Source organism: Oncorhynchus gorbuscha, linkage group LG10 (assembly GCF_021184085.1).
Source record: "Oncorhynchus gorbuscha isolate QuinsamMale2020 ecotype Even-year linkage group LG10, OgorEven_v1.0, whole genome shotgun sequence".
NCBI classification, from domain to species: domain Eukaryota; kingdom Metazoa; phylum Chordata; class Actinopteri; order Salmoniformes; family Salmonidae; genus Oncorhynchus; species Oncorhynchus gorbuscha.
Window position 1 is genome coordinate 11,483,308 of NC_060182.1, and position 17,264 is coordinate 11,500,571.

The following is a 17,264-nucleotide window of genomic DNA, read 5'->3' on the forward strand; positions in this document are numbered from 1 at the left end:
TTGTCACATGCTTCGTAAACAACAGGTGTGGACTAACAGTGAAATAATTACTTAAGGGCCCTTCCCAACAATGCAGAGAGAAAGTAAATAGAGAAATAATAGTAATAATAAATACACAATGAGTCATGATAACTTGGCTTTATACACGGGGTACCAGTACTGAGTTGATATGCAGGGGTACCAGTACTGAGTTGATATGCAGGGGTACCAGTACTGAGTTGATATGTAGGGGTACCAGTACTGAGTTGATATGCAGGGGTACCAGTACTGAGTTGATATGCAGGGGTACCAGTACTGAGTTGATATGTAGGGGTACCAGTACTGAGTTGATATGCAGGGGTACCAGTACTGAGTTGATATGCAGGGGTACCAGTACTGAGTTGATATGCAGGGGTACCAGTACTGAGTTGATATGCAGGGGTACCAGTACTGAGTTGATATGCAGGGGTACCAGTACTGAGTTGATATGCAGGGGTACCAGTACTGAGTTGATATGCAGGGGTACCAGTACTGAGTTGATATGCAGGGGTACCAGTACTGAGTTGATGTGCAGGGGTACCAGTACTGAGTTGATATGCAGGGGTACCAGTACTGAGTTGATATGCAGGGGTACCAGTACTGAGTTGATATGCAGGGGTACCAGTACTGAGTTGATGTGCAGGGGTACCAGTACTGAGTTGATATGCAGGGGTACCAGTACTGAGTTGATATGCAGGGGTACCAGTACTGAGTTGATATGCAGGGGTACCAGTACTGAGTTGATATGTAGGGGTACCAGTACTGAGTTGATATGCAGGGGTACCAGTACTGAGTTGATATGTAGGGGTACCAGTACTGAGTTGATATGCAGGGGTACCAGTACTGAGTTGATATGTAGGGGTACCAGTACTGAGTTGATATGCAGGGGTACCAGTACTGAGTTGATATGCAGGGGTACCAGTACTGAGTTGATATGCAGGGGTACCAGTACTGAGTTGATATGCAGGGGTACCAGTACTGAGTTGATATGTAGGGGTACCAGTACTGAGTTGATATGCAGGGGTACCAGGTCATTGAGGTAGATACAGTAGGTACATATAAACAGGAATAAAGTGATAGATAATAAACAGCAGCAGCAGTGTATGTAATGAGTCAAAAAAAGTTAATGCAAAAAGGGTCAATGCAGGTAGTTAAATAGTTAACCAGTAGCTACCCAGACTAACTGTTTAACAGTCTCATGGCTTGGGGGTAGAAGCTGTTCAGGGTCCTGTTGGTTCCAGACTTGCTGCATCGGTACCGCTTGCTGTGCGGTAGCAGAGAGAACAGTCTATGACTTGGGTGGCTGGAGTCTGAACATTTTTAGGGGCCTTCTGTCACCATCTGCTATCGAGGTCCTGGATGGCAGGAAGCTTGGCGCCAGTGATGTACCGGGCCGTATGCACTACCCTCTGTAGCGCCTTGCGGTCGGATGCCAAGCAGTTCCCATACCACGCCATGATGCAGCCAGTCAAGATGTTCTCAATGGAGCAGCTGTGTAACTTGTTGAGGATCTGAGGGTCCATGCCAAATCTTTTCAGCCTCCTGAGGGGGAAGAGGCGTTATCATGCCTTCTTCACGACTGTGTTGTTGTGTTTGGAACATCATAGATCCTTAATGATCTGGACACCGAGGACTTGAAGCTCGACCCACTCCACTACAGCCCTGTGGATGTGGATGTGCCCAACCCTCCGTTTCCTGAAGTCCACGATCAGCTCCTTGGTCTTGCTGATGTTGAGGGAGAGGTTGTTGTCCTGGCACCACACTGCCAGGTCTCTGGCCTCCTCCCAATAGGCTGTCTCAATGTCGTCGGTGATCAGGCCTAGCACCGTCGTGTTGTCAGCAAACTTAATGATGGTGTTGGAGTCATGCATGGCCATGCAGTTGTGGGTGAACAGGGAGTACAAGAGGGGGCAAAGCATACACCCCTGAGGGTCAGTGTGGCGGATGTGTTGTTGCCTACCCTCACCACCTAGTGGCGTCCCGTCTGGAAGTCCAGGATCCAGTTGCAGAGGGAGGTGTTCAGTCCTTAGTGTTGAATGCTGAGCGGAAGTTAATGAACAGCATTTTCACGTAGGTGTTCCTTTTGTCCAAGTGGGAAAGAGAAGTGTGGAGTACAATTGAGATTGCATCAATTGTGGATCTGTTGAGGTGGTATGGAAATTGGGAGTGGGTCCAGGGTGTCTGGGATGATGGTGTTGATGTGAGCCATGACCAGCCTTTCAAAGCATTTCATGTCTACAGATGTGAGTGCTACGGGGCGATAGACATTCAGACAGTTTACCTTGGCATTCTTCGGCACAGGGACTATAGTGGTCTGCTTGAAACACTTGCCAGCTGGTCAGCACATGCTCGGAGTGCGTGTCCTGGTAATCCTGTTTAATGATCTTACACCGGCCACGCAGAGCTGGTGCTGTCACTCATGGTTCAAACATAGAAGGCATTTAGCTCTGGTAGGGTCGCGTCACTGAGCATAGAAGGCATTTAGCTCTGGTAGGCTCTCATCACTGGGCATAGAAGGCATTTAGCTCTGGTAGGTTTGTGTCACTGGGCATAGAAGGCATTTAGCTCTGGTAGGCTCGCGTCACTGGGCATAGAAGGCATTTAGCTCTGGTAGGCTCGCGTCACTGGGCATAGAAGTCATTTAGCTCGTCTGGTAGGCTCGCGTCACTGGGCAGCTTGCGGCTGGATTTCACTTTGTAATCAATGATCATTTGCAAGTCCTGCCACATCCGACGAGCACCAGAGCTGGTGTAGTAGGATTTGATCTTAGTCCTGTATTGACACATTGTCTGTTTGATGGTTTGTCGGAGGGCGTAGCAGTATTTTTTAAATAAATGTCCAGATTAGTGTCCCGCTCCTTGAAAGTGGTAGCTCTAGCTTTTAGCTCAGTGCGGATGTTGCCTGTAATTTAAGGCTTCTGGTTGGGATATGTACGTACGGTCCCTGTGGGGATGTCGTCATAGATGCACTTATTAATAAAGATGGTGATTGAGGTGATAAACTCCTCAATGCCATCAGATGAGTTCCAAAACGTATTCCAGTCTGTTCTAGCAAAACAGTCCTGTAGCGTAGCTTCCACATCATCTGACCACTTCCGGTTTTTATCAAGTCACTGGTACTTCCTGCTTTAGTTTTTGCTTGTAAGCAGGAGTCAGAAGGATGTAATTATGGTCAGATTTACCAAATGGAGGGCGAGGGAGAGCTTTGTACATGTCTCTGTATGTGGAGTAAATGTGGTCTGGAGTTTTTTTCCCTCTGGTTGCACATGTGACATGCTGGTAGAAATTAGGTAAAAACAGATTTATGTTTGCCTGCATTAAAGTCCACGGCCACTAGGAGCGCCCATGGCCTTACACAGCTCGTTGAGAGCCGTCTTAGTGCCAGTCGGTTTGTGGTGGTAAATAGACATCTACAAAAATATCAATTGTAAATAGTACCGGTCTACAGCTCATCATGGGGTATTTTAACTCAGTCGTGCAGAACCTCGAGACTTCCTTAGTATTACACCAATTTAACAGAGGATGATTATTTACTCATCGCCATAGTTTTATCAGGGCACGTCGGCCTCTATGTTGTAGTTCATTTTTCGTCTGAATGTCGGGGATTGGGGTCAGGGGTAAGCAGTATGTGCCGCTGACTCATTAGGGTAGAAATGTTCATCCAAATCGAGGTTAGGGATTGCTGTTCTGATGTCCAGAAGCTATTTTTATGGTCATAGGAAGCGATGGCGGAAACATTATGTCCAAAAACAGTTAAGATCTGTGGGGGAAAAAAACACACAAAATAGCAGAATTGTTCAGGACCCATTAAAATGTCCGCTATACATTCCAGCGCCATTCTTTCTTTTAAACCTTATTTAACCCCTCGGAGCTGCTGAGATGGAAGCTGGGCTTTAAACATGGCTGGGTGTCTCCTGTCTACTTCTGTATATGAGGGACCTGACCTACAGTTCAGCTGTGATTGCAGTAGCGAAGTTACAGTAGTGTGAGTGACTCCACCTGGGCCTGACATAGATAGACAATGTACCTAGATAAGGGTCGGCTTAAAACCAGTTCTAAGCTTAAATCAATAGACTTTCTAGAGCTGTGTTTAGGGACAGGTCACTTTTTCCTACTCACACCCCCACCCCCTCCCCCCTCACAGGGTCTAAGGAAGCCCACCCTGGAGGAGTTAGACCAGGGGAGGAATGCCATCGTGACCCCTTCCTTGTTCGGCAGTGCCCTGGAGGAGATCATGGAGCGCCAGAGCGAGCTGTTCCCGGAGCGCAGGCTCCCCTGGGTGCAGGTGCAGCTTTCTCAGTGCGTTCTAGCCCTGGGAGGGGCCCAGACAGAGGGAATCTTCAGGTGAGGAGTCACACCACACCAGGCTCGGCTCCTGGGAGAAGGGGTGGGCGTCACGGTGGAAGGATAGGGGGGAGAAGAGCAATGTTGGTGGAATTGGATAAACTTTGGGTTCCAGAAACGGTCTCTACAGATGAGGATCACTTTGAGGGGGTAAGTAGCGTTATGGGGTAAAGAAAGACAGGCGTGCATCATGGGAGAAAATACAGTATAGCCATCACTGACACACATGGTATGCAGAACCAGACTGGGTCTGAGCCATTGTTTCAGCAGTAATTAGCAGTACAGACAGACAGAACTCTTCTGCTCCTTCTCTCCCAGCCCCAGGCCAGCAGCGTTATAGGACCAGCCTCATCAGAGACTCCCATTGGTCGGGAGGGGAGGAAGTGAGGCTCTTTCTCCTCTGATCTCAGGCTATGTTAATCAGTTAAACAAACACCCTGCCTGGTTAACCTGGGGAGGTTAATCCTTACTGACTGGGCTGTGGAGGAAAAATGGGGGAGATGACTGTAACCCGTTCTCGCTGATTCATACCCTCTCCTGGTGCATCGGTACAGATGTCTGGCGCTCTGAAGACCCCTACAAACTCGGGCCCAAGCCCTGCTCATGGCTCAGACAGACTGTGTGGTCCTACTGAGAAATGGTAGTTCAAACAAACATTAATATGTTTGACATTACCAAATGATACAAATTCACAGACTAAATCCCTGTCACACAGCAAATAATGAAAATCCACCAAATGAATCTTTTGGCCGTTCATGTTTCAGATAAAAGCATCTGATGATTAAAGACATTGTTTTATGCCTGTGTATGTGAAAGTACACACAGTGGGCAGAGTTTCCTCTTTCTCTCCCATTCTGTTTGTATTGAAGTACATTTAGAGCCCAGTGTTCTGCACAGCATCTCTGTGTAAGTTCCTCTTTGGCTGAGGCCTCATCACATACTGACAGACTGTGGATTGTACATAAAACAAACAGGAGATTATGTGAGATACTGTAAACATATTTTAAGACAGTTCCCTTTTTGTCACAGTTCTCATTTGTGTCACTCACATCTCCCTTCAGTCTGGTGTGTGATTTGAACATTGACAGGAATTCTACCCTGACAGTTTTTTTAAAAACCGTGCTGTCAGAGGATTGTCTTTACTTTTGTTTTCTTATTGAGCATCACAGTTGATTTATTTTTACTTGACAGGGATCCCGGTGTCGGGGGAATGACTGGCATTATCCTTGTGGCTCAGTGATTTTACTTTGTTTAAAAATAAATCCTTGGCACAATCAGTCCCCATGTAAAGGATACCTCCAGACGTGTAGTAGCACTGCTATGTCTGTGTCTGCGGACATGAAACACCTTTTTCACTAATTATATCTGAGTGGCATTGTATAACCATGTCCACCTGGGATCATATATCCCCAATATGTGTGGACTAGACCACGGCAACATGCTGAAGTGATACCGTGGTTGCCCTCAGAGCCGTGTATTACATACATGGCTTTGGTCTTCCCTGGGCAGCTTCAAGAGAAATGTCACAGCTGCTCTCTTTCGCTATAAATGTTAATAATTAATAGCAAACCACAATATCCAAAATGTATAACAATTTCAGGACATGGAGGACAGCCCCGTGAAGGTATATCCAATTGATGTGAGAAATATGATCAGTCTTCATGTCTTTCCAGGAGACTTGCAGTACAACAAATCTCCTGCAAGAGGTGGAAGGGGTGGGTGGTGAAGAAAGTGTATGAGATGCTTGTCCACCTGACTGTGGAGTGCAGAAAGAACTAGACGCTTGTCCAACTGACTGTGGAGTTCAGGAAGAACCAGACGGTTGTCTACCTGACTGTGGAGTGCAGAAAGAACCAGACGCTTGTCTACCTGACTGTGGAGTGCAGAAAGAACCAGACGGTTGTCTACCTGACTGTGGAGTGCAGAAAGAACCAGACGCTTGTCTACCTGACTGTGGAGTGCAGAAAGAACCAGACGCTTGTCTACCTGACTGTGGAGTGCAGAAAGAACCAGACGGTTGTCTAGCTGACTGTGGAGTGCAGGAAGAACCAGACGGTTGTCTACCTGACTGTGGAGTGCAGAAAGAACCAGACGGTTGTCTACCTGACTGTGGAGTGCAGAAAGAACCAGACGCTTGTCTACCTGACTGTGGAGTGCAGAAAGAACCAGACGGTTGTCTACCTGACTGTGGAGTGCAGAAAGAACCAGACGGTTGTCCACAAGGAGCCACAGCCCCCCAAACCCAACATCCCTGCCAACATCGCCAAAGCCTGCTAAACCAGCTGCCATTAACCAACACAAGAAGAGGCTCACCAGATGAAGAACATTCTGGAACCTGGCTGAAACATTCCACCAACACAACATCCATATTCAGTACTGATGAAGTAGTATAATATAGAATGCCTAGTATGCTCACAACTGCATTGTGGTATAAACATTGCTAGCTGTTGTAGAAAAGTATATAATGCGTTTTACTAAATGTATTGACAAGTCACTAAATTATTCCAGCTGCATCAAAACCAATAAAGTGTTGACTTCAATTTCTTGATCAATTCATTGTGATATTCAAGTCCAATGCACGGTAACATAACTCCTGCGAACCTGTAAACTAGTACCGCTTGAAAAGCCTGCCTTCGAGGGTGAGAACAAGGAAGTATGACTGTCAGGCTGTAGTCTTTACAAAGCCAGGGAAAATGAGTCAACCTAGGTATCCTGCAATGTCCTGGCAGATAGGAACATCGTTGAGACAAGTCCGGTGGCTCTATTGAACAGTGATGACCATATCTACTCGCTGCCGGTGTGATCGTGCAATCGGAGAAACACAAAGACCACAATAATTGCTACAAAACTTGACTCCACATTTTTTGGATCAGACAGCTGACTCAATCAACCAATGACATCAGTGGTTGAACTCTCCCGGCGAGTAAATTCAAAAATACAGCTATAGTGCATAATTATGTCTGAAACACCCTCTCATCACTCATAATTATGTAGGGAGACTGGAAAAACACCCCAAAATACTGGCTAGTGGTGAAATGTCCTTTTAAAAAGAACTGCTGCACCACCTAGTGGAGCATTATCACACTACAACAATCAATATCAACGCTGTCATAATACTGTATATCAGCTTCTAGTCCTCCGTTGACATCGCTTTATCTCCTATCACTTCCTCGTCTGTAGCAGCTGTTAAACCTATCTGCTGTGTGTCTCCTCCCTCAGGGTGCCTGGAGATATTGACGAGGTGAATGCACTGAAGCTGCAGGTGGATCAGTGGAATATTCCAGAAAACCTTGGGGACCCCAACGTCCCGGGTAAGAAATAAATCCCTCTCATTCAACAACAAAAACACTAAATCCCTTCTCTTGGCTGCCTGTTTTGAATGGAGAAACGAACCTTTTCTTTTAAAGTATTGTCAAGGCTGTATACAGAGCAGTCTGCACTCCATCATGCCTGGGGGACAGCAGAGGTGCGGTGTCAGAGTGGTTCTGTGTACAGTGGAAATAGAGGGGGGGCTTGGTTTTTATCTTTTTAGCTCTGGTAAAATGAAGTAAAGATTGTTCTCAAATGTACAGAAAAATACATCTATTTTAAACATAAGAACATCTCTCTCCCCTAGCGTCTCTGCTGAAGCTGTGGTACAGGGAGCTGGAGGAGCCAGTCATCCCTCAGAGCTTCTATCAGCAGTGCATCAGTAACTATGAGGATCCTGAAGCAGCTATCAGAGTGGTACAGTCTCTGCCTGAACTCAGCAGACTGGTGCTCTGTTACTTTATACACTTCTTACAGGTAACACTCAGACATATATACGGCTTGGTTGTTTAGCAACAAACCCATACTTGCGCAACCGTGGAGCCAAACAGGCGAGGGTTAGCTTAGAATCAAAGGCTTGTTGACAACATGTAAACTACACCAAGTATACAAAACATTATGAATACCTTCCTAATATTGCGTTGCCTCCCCTTTTGCTTTCAGAACAGCCTCAGTTCGCCAGGGAATGGACTCTACAAGGTGTCTAAAGCTTTCCACAGGGAAGCTGGCCAATGTTGAATCCAATGCTTCCCACAATGCTTCTTGATAAACACGGGAAATTGTTGAGTGTGAAAAACCCAGCAGCGTTGCAGTTCTTGACGCACAGTGCGCCTGGCACCTACTACCATACCCCGTTCAAAGGCACTTAAATGTTGTGTCTTGCCCATTCACACATACACAATCCATGCCTCAACTGTCTCAAGGCTTTAAAATCCTTTAACATGTCTCCCCCCTTTATCTACACTGATTGTAGTGGATTTAACTGGTGACATCAATAAGGGATCATAGCTGTCACCTGGATTCACCGCATCAATCTGTCATGGAAACAGCATGTCCCTAATGTTTTGTACACTCTGTGTATATTTTCTCTCTGAATCTTTATTGAAAACATACATTTACACAATGAGCACTTGTCTCTCAAATACATCGTTACAGTTGTTGGTTAGCTAGCTAGCTATTTTGTTTGCCATATTAGCATTGACGTGACAAGATTCAAAACAGCTCAAAACAAGACATAATATAATAATAATAATATATAATAATAATAATAATATATGCCATTTAGCAGACGCTTTTATCCAAAGCGACTTACAGTCATGTGTGCATACATTCTACGTATGGGTGGTCCCGGGGATCGAACCCACTACCCTGGCGTTACAAGCGCCATGCTCTACCAACATGATGTCAATAACAAGATACAACGAGCTGAAACGAGCTACCTGCGATTCCCCACTTGTCATTGTTGCCAGCTACAGCAACTCAGACTTCTGCCGGCGCGCGTATCGTTTTCGGGACATTGTCTGCTTACCCATCTATAGGTCTCTCTCTCGCTCGTCTACCCTCTTTTTCTTTCTCTCCTCTCTTGATTGATTGAATTATTGGGGGAAAAACATGCACTGACTATAACCCAGGGGATAACGTGTTTAAGTGAAATTCACTTGTTTCCAATGTGGTCCCTCTATAAATGTTTAATCTGTCACTGTATGTTTTGAAGTTCCACCTACATAATAACTAGATGTATTAGTATAAACACAACAAACACCACATAAATGTTTCTGACCTTGATTCTCACTCTAAACTCATCCACTCTCCCTCTCCCTCCTGCAGGTGTTTGCTCAGCCCGTCAATGTGAGTAAGACCAAGATGGACGTGAATAACCTGGCCATGGTAATGGCTCCCAACTGTCTCCGCTGCCAGTCAGATGACCCACGCGTAATCTTTGAGAACACGAGGAAGGAGATGTCCTTCTTGCGCATGCTCATTGTTCACCTGGACACCAGCTTCATCAAGGGCCTCCTCTGAGGGAGCCAACTATATCCCTCTTTATCAAGGGCCTCCTCTGAGGGAGCCAACTCTATCCCTCTTCATCAAGGGCCTCCTCTGAGGGAGCCAACTCTATCCCTCTTTATCAAGGGCATCCTCTGAGGGAGCCAACTCTATCCCTCTTCATCAAGGGCCTCCTCTGAGGGAGCCAACTCTATCCCTCTTTATCAAGGGCATCCTCTGAGGGAGCCAACTCTATCCCTCTTCATCAAGGGCCTCCTCTGAGGGAGCCAACTATATCCCTCTTTATCAAGGGCCTCCTCTGAGGGGGTCATCTCTTTATCCATCACCATGCCCTGGAGAGTTGCACTTGTTCATCAGCCCTCAACTATAGCTGCTCTGTCTTTCTATCATACAACTCTACAACTGTCTACCACCTTATTCACAACAAGCCCTCTGTTCCTTCACACTTCTCATCAACCATATCACATCTCAACCCTCGATTCCCTCTGGTTCACGAACACCATAGCCGGAGGAACACAGACAGTGGACTACACAGACAGTGGACTACACAGACAGTGGACTGCACAGACAGTGGACTGCACACACAGTGGACTGCACACACAGTGGACTGCACAGACAGTGGCCTACACACAGTGGACTGCACAGACAGTGGACTGCACAGACAGTGAACTACACAGACAGTGGACTGCACAGACAGTGAACTACACAGACAGTGAACTACACAGACAGTGGACTGCACAGACAGTGAACTACACAGACAGTGAACTACACAGACAGTGAACTACACAGACAGTGAACTGCACAGACAGTGGACTGCACAGACAGTGAACTACACAGACAGTGGACTGCACAGACAGTGAACTACACAGACAGTGAACTACACAGACAGTGGACTGCACAGACAGTGAACTACACAGACAGTGAACTACACAGACAGTGGACTGCACAGACAGTGAACTACACAGACAGTGAACTACACAGACAGTGACCGGGTATCTAGATGGTTTTTCGTGTTCCGAATCATCTTCCCTTATTGTTTGAGACTTTGGGACAAGCTCACATGTGATGGTAGTAGGAGACTGTTTATCCGTTGGAAAGCAGGACATACAGTACACAGTGTTCTTGGGCTCGTGTTAATGACTGGAGCAGAATCAGTGGAATGGTATCAAGCACACGGTTTCCAGGTCTTTCATGCCTTTCTATTTGCTCCGTTCCAGCCATTTATTATGAGCCGTCCTCCCCTCAACAGCCTCCTGTGCTACTGTTTCTGCTCCAAACACTGGACCGTGCTGCCGTGAGATTCAGCATGTGAAGAAGAACAATCGCAATACGAGACTATTATGCACAAGAAGCATGTGTGCAGGGAAAAGTCCAGAGACAAATGTGTAAATATGATGATGTTTTTATTGTGGGGGGAATTAGTTCCTGCTTCAAGTGCCACATATGTATCTGACTGCCATGGTAGTGAATGATGATGATGATGTCTCATCACGTTTAGACAGACAGAACCTGTATTATTCCCTTCTCTTTTCCTTTATTATGTAACAGTGTGTCTGCAAAGCAACGATTTCCTTCGCATTTCATTTGGAAAGCTTTTTTGACTAATTTGAATATGAATTCTGTCTGTGTTGCCAGAGCTGCAGGATGAGTTGATAGTAAGGTTTAGACTTCTCCACTGGCCGCAGAGACAGATTCCCCCTCTGGGCAACAACAAATATAGATATTTATTTCTAAACTGTTTCTCTTCAAATAAAAATGATAAAACCCATCAGTTGGGCAGAGATGTGCGTACATATGGGAGAGACAGAGTCTCGGATTAAAATGAGGAAAACACATTTCTATTCTCCTCAGCGGTGGAGTTGGGGGGGGGGGGGGGCTAGGGAAAATCTGTGGAGCACTTTCTGCTGTTTTACTCCAGACAATTACATTTGGCTTATTTTTGGAGAGGGCCAAAAATATTTTGATCCTCCCTTCAGTGGAACACAATTATACCTTTGATGGAGCTTGTAAAAATGCTAATTTGAGCTATTAGCAGGTCAGGGGAAAAGGATGCAGGATAAAATGAGAGCGCTGCTGCCTGGACCTAAAGCCTTAGCCACGCAGACAGTGGTGGATTTACAGTGCAAGCCAAAGGGAGAGGCAATCTGGCAGTGGTTTTAGGGTCTGGGGGTACATTAGTTTAGTGCCATATACTGGGAGGACAAAAAACAAGCCGATTTAGTATTTTTAGACAATATTGCCTAACAAGGACTTTCCTATTCCTCAAAATCGTATACCACATAAGGAGAAGAGGGTTTAAAATCCATATTTCAGCTGTCTTAAGGGCCATGCGGTTTCCGTTATATTTAGCAGTGTGGTCAGGGTTTAGGTTTTAATGCCCCACATGTTTTCTCTGTGTCTACCTCATCTTAGTGATGGGGTCTGTGCTGCGAGGCTTGTGTGTATGTATATGCACGTGTACGTAAGTACTTTGCACATCAGTGTGTGTGTGTGTTTGCCGACTATGCGTGTGTGTCAACTGTAAATGTGTGTGTTTGTGTGGTAGTAGTCTGTTCATATAGCATATGCTCCGTAGTTACTGGAAGCTGGAGCCCCTAAATTAGAGGGTGTGTTTAGCCAGAAAATTGCATCTAGAGGTTATATGGTTGTTAACCCCTTTTCTGCACTCACAGCATTTACAGAGGCCGCTCCTTCGTTTCCTGCATTAATGCTTTACTGTTCGTCCTACGAAAACCCAAGCCACCAGAGTTGGGTACTCCATAGCCACATCAGAGGACACTACCCAGCTTTCTCCTCACCTCTAGCCAGCAGGGGCAGCTCTGAGGTGGGGTGGAGGATGGCTATGCAGGGCCAGTAGTTCTGGGAGTGCATGAGAGATATATACTGAGCCTGCAGAACGAGGAGGGAGAATTCAGGGGCCAGCAGTCACTGGTCTATTGCTATAGTTCTTGTAATTGTATCACAATGTGAGTGTTCTTCTAGAATCTATACACAGACCTTTAATAAAACAGCTGTGGACCTGTAATTAAGACACTGAACTCCTGAAGCTCTGGTTTAACTCTTCTCCATCCTGTGTTCTTCAGTGGCTGATGATTCATATATATATATATAGTGTTATATATGAATAGTAGCATGGTCTTTGGTCACTGAATGTTCAAAACAATGACGGTTATAATAACATGATTCCACAATATTGTGAAAGAGTTCCATTCTTCAGTAATGTCATTATTCTCTTAGTTTGACATCAATGCGAGTCAGCGGTGTAATTTCTTGATTTGATAAATCATTTTTGACTCTTATTTTTTTTCCTAACTGGGATGAGTGTTGATAATGTTTGTTGAGGTGATAAACTGAAGCGTGTCATGTTTAGACTGTGTTTGATGACAGTTACATGTGTGTGCCCCCCGTCCATTGTGCTTCCTCTTCCCTGGCCCTCACATGATGGGTGCTATTGACTCGTTGTAAATATGCTTGCAGGTCTTTTGGATATGTTGGTGTGAGTGTTTGACAACAAGAAAAACAGCAACGGTGATTGTGTGGATGGATTTATTTCATAAATAATTGAAAAAATAAAGTTTGTAAACTAAATTTGTCATCACTTGTTTTATACTGAACAAAAATAAACATAATATGTAAAGTGTTGGTTTCATGAGCTGAAATATAAGATCCCAGAAATGACATACGCACAATATTATTATTTCTCTCAAATTGAACACAAATTTGTGTACCTCCCTGTTAGTGAGCATTTCTCCTTTGCCGAGATATTCCATCTGCCTGACTGGTGTGGCATATCAAGAAGAAGCTGATTTAAAACATGATCCTTGTGCTGGGGACAATAAAAGGCCATTCTAAAATGTGCTGTTTTGTCACACAACACAATGCCACAGATGTCTCAAGTTCAGGGAGCATGCATATGGCATGCTGACTGCAAAACAATGTCCATCCGAGCGGTTGCCAGATGAATCCCAGTTTCAACTCTACCCGGGCAGATGGCGTCATGTGGGCGAGCGGTTTTTGGATGTCAACGTTGTGAACACAGGGCCCCAAGTAACTTCACACAGCCATCGGAAAGCAGTGGAACAACATTCCACAATCAACAGTCTGATCAACTCTGTGAAGGAGATGTGTAACTGCACACCAAATACCAACTGCTTTTCTGATCCATGGTCCTACTTTTTTTTTTTTAAGTATCTGTGACCAACATATTCATATCAGTATTCCCACATCATGTGAAATCTATTTGGGCCTAAAGAATTTATTACAATTGACTAATTTCCTTATATGAATTGTAAGTAGGTAAAATCTTTGACATTTGCATGTTGCGTTTATATTTGTGTTAGTTAACAAGGGATGAGTCGAACTTGTGCACGTCTCCCATTGACATCAATATGCATTTCAGGGTTTTAGTCTGGTGACCTACAGAAACATGGAGTAGATGGCCAGAGGCCAGCGCTTACACAATTTTGGTTGCGGGGGCCGATGATACCATTAGGTCCATATGTTATGATAGAATGATGTCTTTCACAGCACCTAACACATCTGAACGTATTTGACAAATAAGCAGCATATGTTACCACAATCCCAACAGAGCCGTGGTAACTCTGTGTTAAACTCATCCAGAACGCCGCAGCCCGTCTGGTGTTCAACCTTCCCAAGTTCTCTCACGTCACCCCGCTCCTCCGTTCTCTCCACTGGCTTCCAGTTGAAGCTCGCATCCGCTACAAGACCATGGTGCTTGCCTACGGAGCTGTGAGGGGAACGGCACCTCAGTACCTCCAGGCTCTGATCAGGCCCTACACCCAAACAAGGGCACTGCGTTCATCCACCTCTGGCCTGCTCGCCTCCCTACCACTGAGGAAGTACAGCTCCCGCTCAGCCCAGTCAAAACTGTTCGCTGCCCTGGCCCCCCAATGGTGGAACAAACTCCCTCACGACGCCAGGACAGCGGAGTCAATCACCACCTTCCGGAGACACCTGAAACCCCACCTCTTTAAGGAATACCTAGGATAGGATAAGTAATCCCTCTCACCCCCCTTAAGTTTTAGATGCACTATTGTAAAGTGACTGTTCTACTGGATGTCATAAGGTGAATGCACCAATTTGTAAGTCGCTCTGGATAAGAGCGTCTGCTAAATGACTTAAATGTAAAATGTAAATGTAAAGCAAACCTCTGGTATCTTCCTGGACAGCTGTAAGCATCAGGCCAAGTCGAGGAGAATAAGCAGACCTGCAATAAATAAGTCTGCAAAATGCACAAAATACAGGAAACATTTGAGTAAATGAGGGTTCTGGTGTGGGGTGCATTTTGCTGGCATGGTTTAGGTCCACTCAGCCCCTTAGAGGGCAAGGTAAACACCAATAAATACACAGCCATTCAAAGTGATGACCTTCAACCTGTTGTGAACCATTTCTATGCTGATGGGCGTGGTCTCTTCCAGGATGGCAATGCTCCCATCCACAGGGCACGAGTGGTCACGACATGGGTTTGATGAGCCTGTTAATGGTGTTAAAACCATATGCCGTGGCAGATCTTCTGTAGCTCAGTTGGTAGAGCATGGCGCTTGTAACGCCAGGGTAGTGGGTTCGATCCCCGGGACCACCCATACGTAGAATGTATGCACACATCACTGTAAGTCGCTTTGGATAAAAGCGTCTGCTAAATGGCATATATTATTATTATTATCTTAACCCAATTCAACACTCATGGGAGATTCTGCAGTGATGCCTGAGAGTGTTAATCCATCTACAAAACACAAAAATATGGAACAAGACAGTTGTAGCACTATCCAGACATGTGCAGCATTCCAGACACTTGTAGCACTATCCAGACATGTGCAGCATTCCAGACACTTGTAGCACTATCCAGACATGTGCAGCATTCCAGACACTTGTAGCACTATCCAGACATGTGCAGCATTCCAGACACTTGTAGCACTATCCAGACATGTGCAGCATTCCAGACACTTGTAGCACTATCCAGACATGTGCAGCATTCCAGACACTTGTAGCACTATCCAGACATGTGCAGCATTCCAGACACTTGTAGCACTATCCAGACATGTGCAGCATTCCAGACACTTGTAGCACTATCCAGACATGTGCAGCATTCCAGACACTTGTAGCACTATCCAGACATGTGCAGCATTCCAGACACTTGTAGCACTATCCAGACATGTGCAGCATTCCAGACACTTGTAGCACTATCCAGACATGTGCAGCATTCCAGACACGTGTAGCACTATCCAGACATGTGCAGCATTCAAGACACGTGTAGCATTCCAATCTAGAGGCGGGGAAAAACCACACACCTATTTAGGCGAGGTGCTGGCTAGCAGAGTAGAACACTTAAAGAACAAAAGGAGAGCCTCACACTCTAGGAGCTCGGATGCAATAATTGAATAACCTAATTAACCAGCGATTCCACAGACAAGCTGTCTTCATCAGGGTTCATCCAGACACTTGTAGCAGTATTATTATTCCAAGGCATATTGAAGGTGTTCTGGCGGTTTGTGGTGGTCCAACGGGCCTATTAAGACGCTTTGTTGGTGTTTCCCTTATTTTCGCCATGTTACCTGTACACCATAGACTAGGCCTACATGGAGATGTTTCTATATTTTATTTATTTCACCTTTATTTAACCAGGTAGGCAAGTTGAGAACAAGTTCTCATTTACAATTGCGACCTGGCAATTATTGAGCACAGTGACTGGGGCGGCAGCGTAGCCTAGTGGTTAGAGCGTTGGATTAGTAACCGGAAGGTTGTGAGTTCAAACCCCCGAGCTGACAAGGTACAAATCTGTCGTTCTGCCCCTGAACAGGCAGTTAACCCAGGCCGTCATTGAAAATAAGAATGTGTTCTTAACTGACTTGCCTGGTTAAATAAAGGTCAAACAATATATTAAAAAATGATCAAGGAAAATACAAAAGCACATTGCTGAAGTTGCTCTTAAAGGCCCAGTGCAGTCAAAAACTTGATGTTGCTGTGTTTTATATATATATACTCTGCTCAAAAAAATTAAGTTAACACAATGTAACTCCAAGTCAATCACACTTCTGTGAAATCAAACTGTCCACTTAGGAAGCAACACTGATTGACAATAAATGTCACATGCTCTTGTGCAAATGAAATAGACAACAGGTGGCAATTAGCAAGACACCCCCAATTGACTGGTTCTGCAGGTGATGACTACAGACCACTTCTCAGTTCCTATGCTTCCTGGCTGATGTTTTGGTCACTTTTGAATGCTGGCGGTGCTTTCACTTTAGTGGTAGCATGAGATGGAGTCTACAACCCACACAAGTGGCTCAGGTAGTGCAGCTCATCCAGGATGGCACATCAATGCGAGCTGTGGCAAGAAGGTTTGCTGTGTCTGTCAGCGTTGTGTCCAGAGCATGGAGGCGATACCAGGAGACAGGCCAGTACATCAGGTGACGTGGAGGAGGCCGTAGGAGGGCAACAACCCAGCAGCAGGACCGCTACCTCCGCCTTTGTGCAAGGAGGAGCACTGCCAGAGCCCTGCAAAATGACCTCCAGCAGGCCACAAATGTGCATGTGTCTGCTCAAACGCTCAGAAACAGACTCCATGAG

At 45.5% G+C, this 17,264-nt stretch overlaps 1 protein-coding gene across 3 annotated transcripts in view; it reads left to right on the forward strand.

Annotated features, from left to right (window-relative positions):
- The window catches only part of LOC124045541 (rho GTPase-activating protein 39-like), a 177,170-nt gene extending 163,900 nt beyond the window's left edge, over positions 1-13,270 (forward strand). For all 3 annotated transcript variants that reach the window (XM_046364894.1, XM_046364896.1, XM_046364895.1), the window contains 4 exons: positions 4,162-4,361; positions 7,581-7,672; positions 7,978-8,147; positions 9,498-13,270. In XM_046364894.1, coding sequence (XP_046220850.1) covers positions 4,162-4,361; positions 7,581-7,672; positions 7,978-8,147; positions 9,498-9,692 — 657 coding nt within the window. In that variant the 3' untranslated portion in view covers positions 9,693-13,270. The remainder of the gene's footprint in view (positions 1-4,161; positions 4,362-7,580; positions 7,673-7,977; positions 8,148-9,497) is intronic.
- The last annotated feature ends 3,994 nt before the right edge of the window (positions 13,271-17,264 follow it).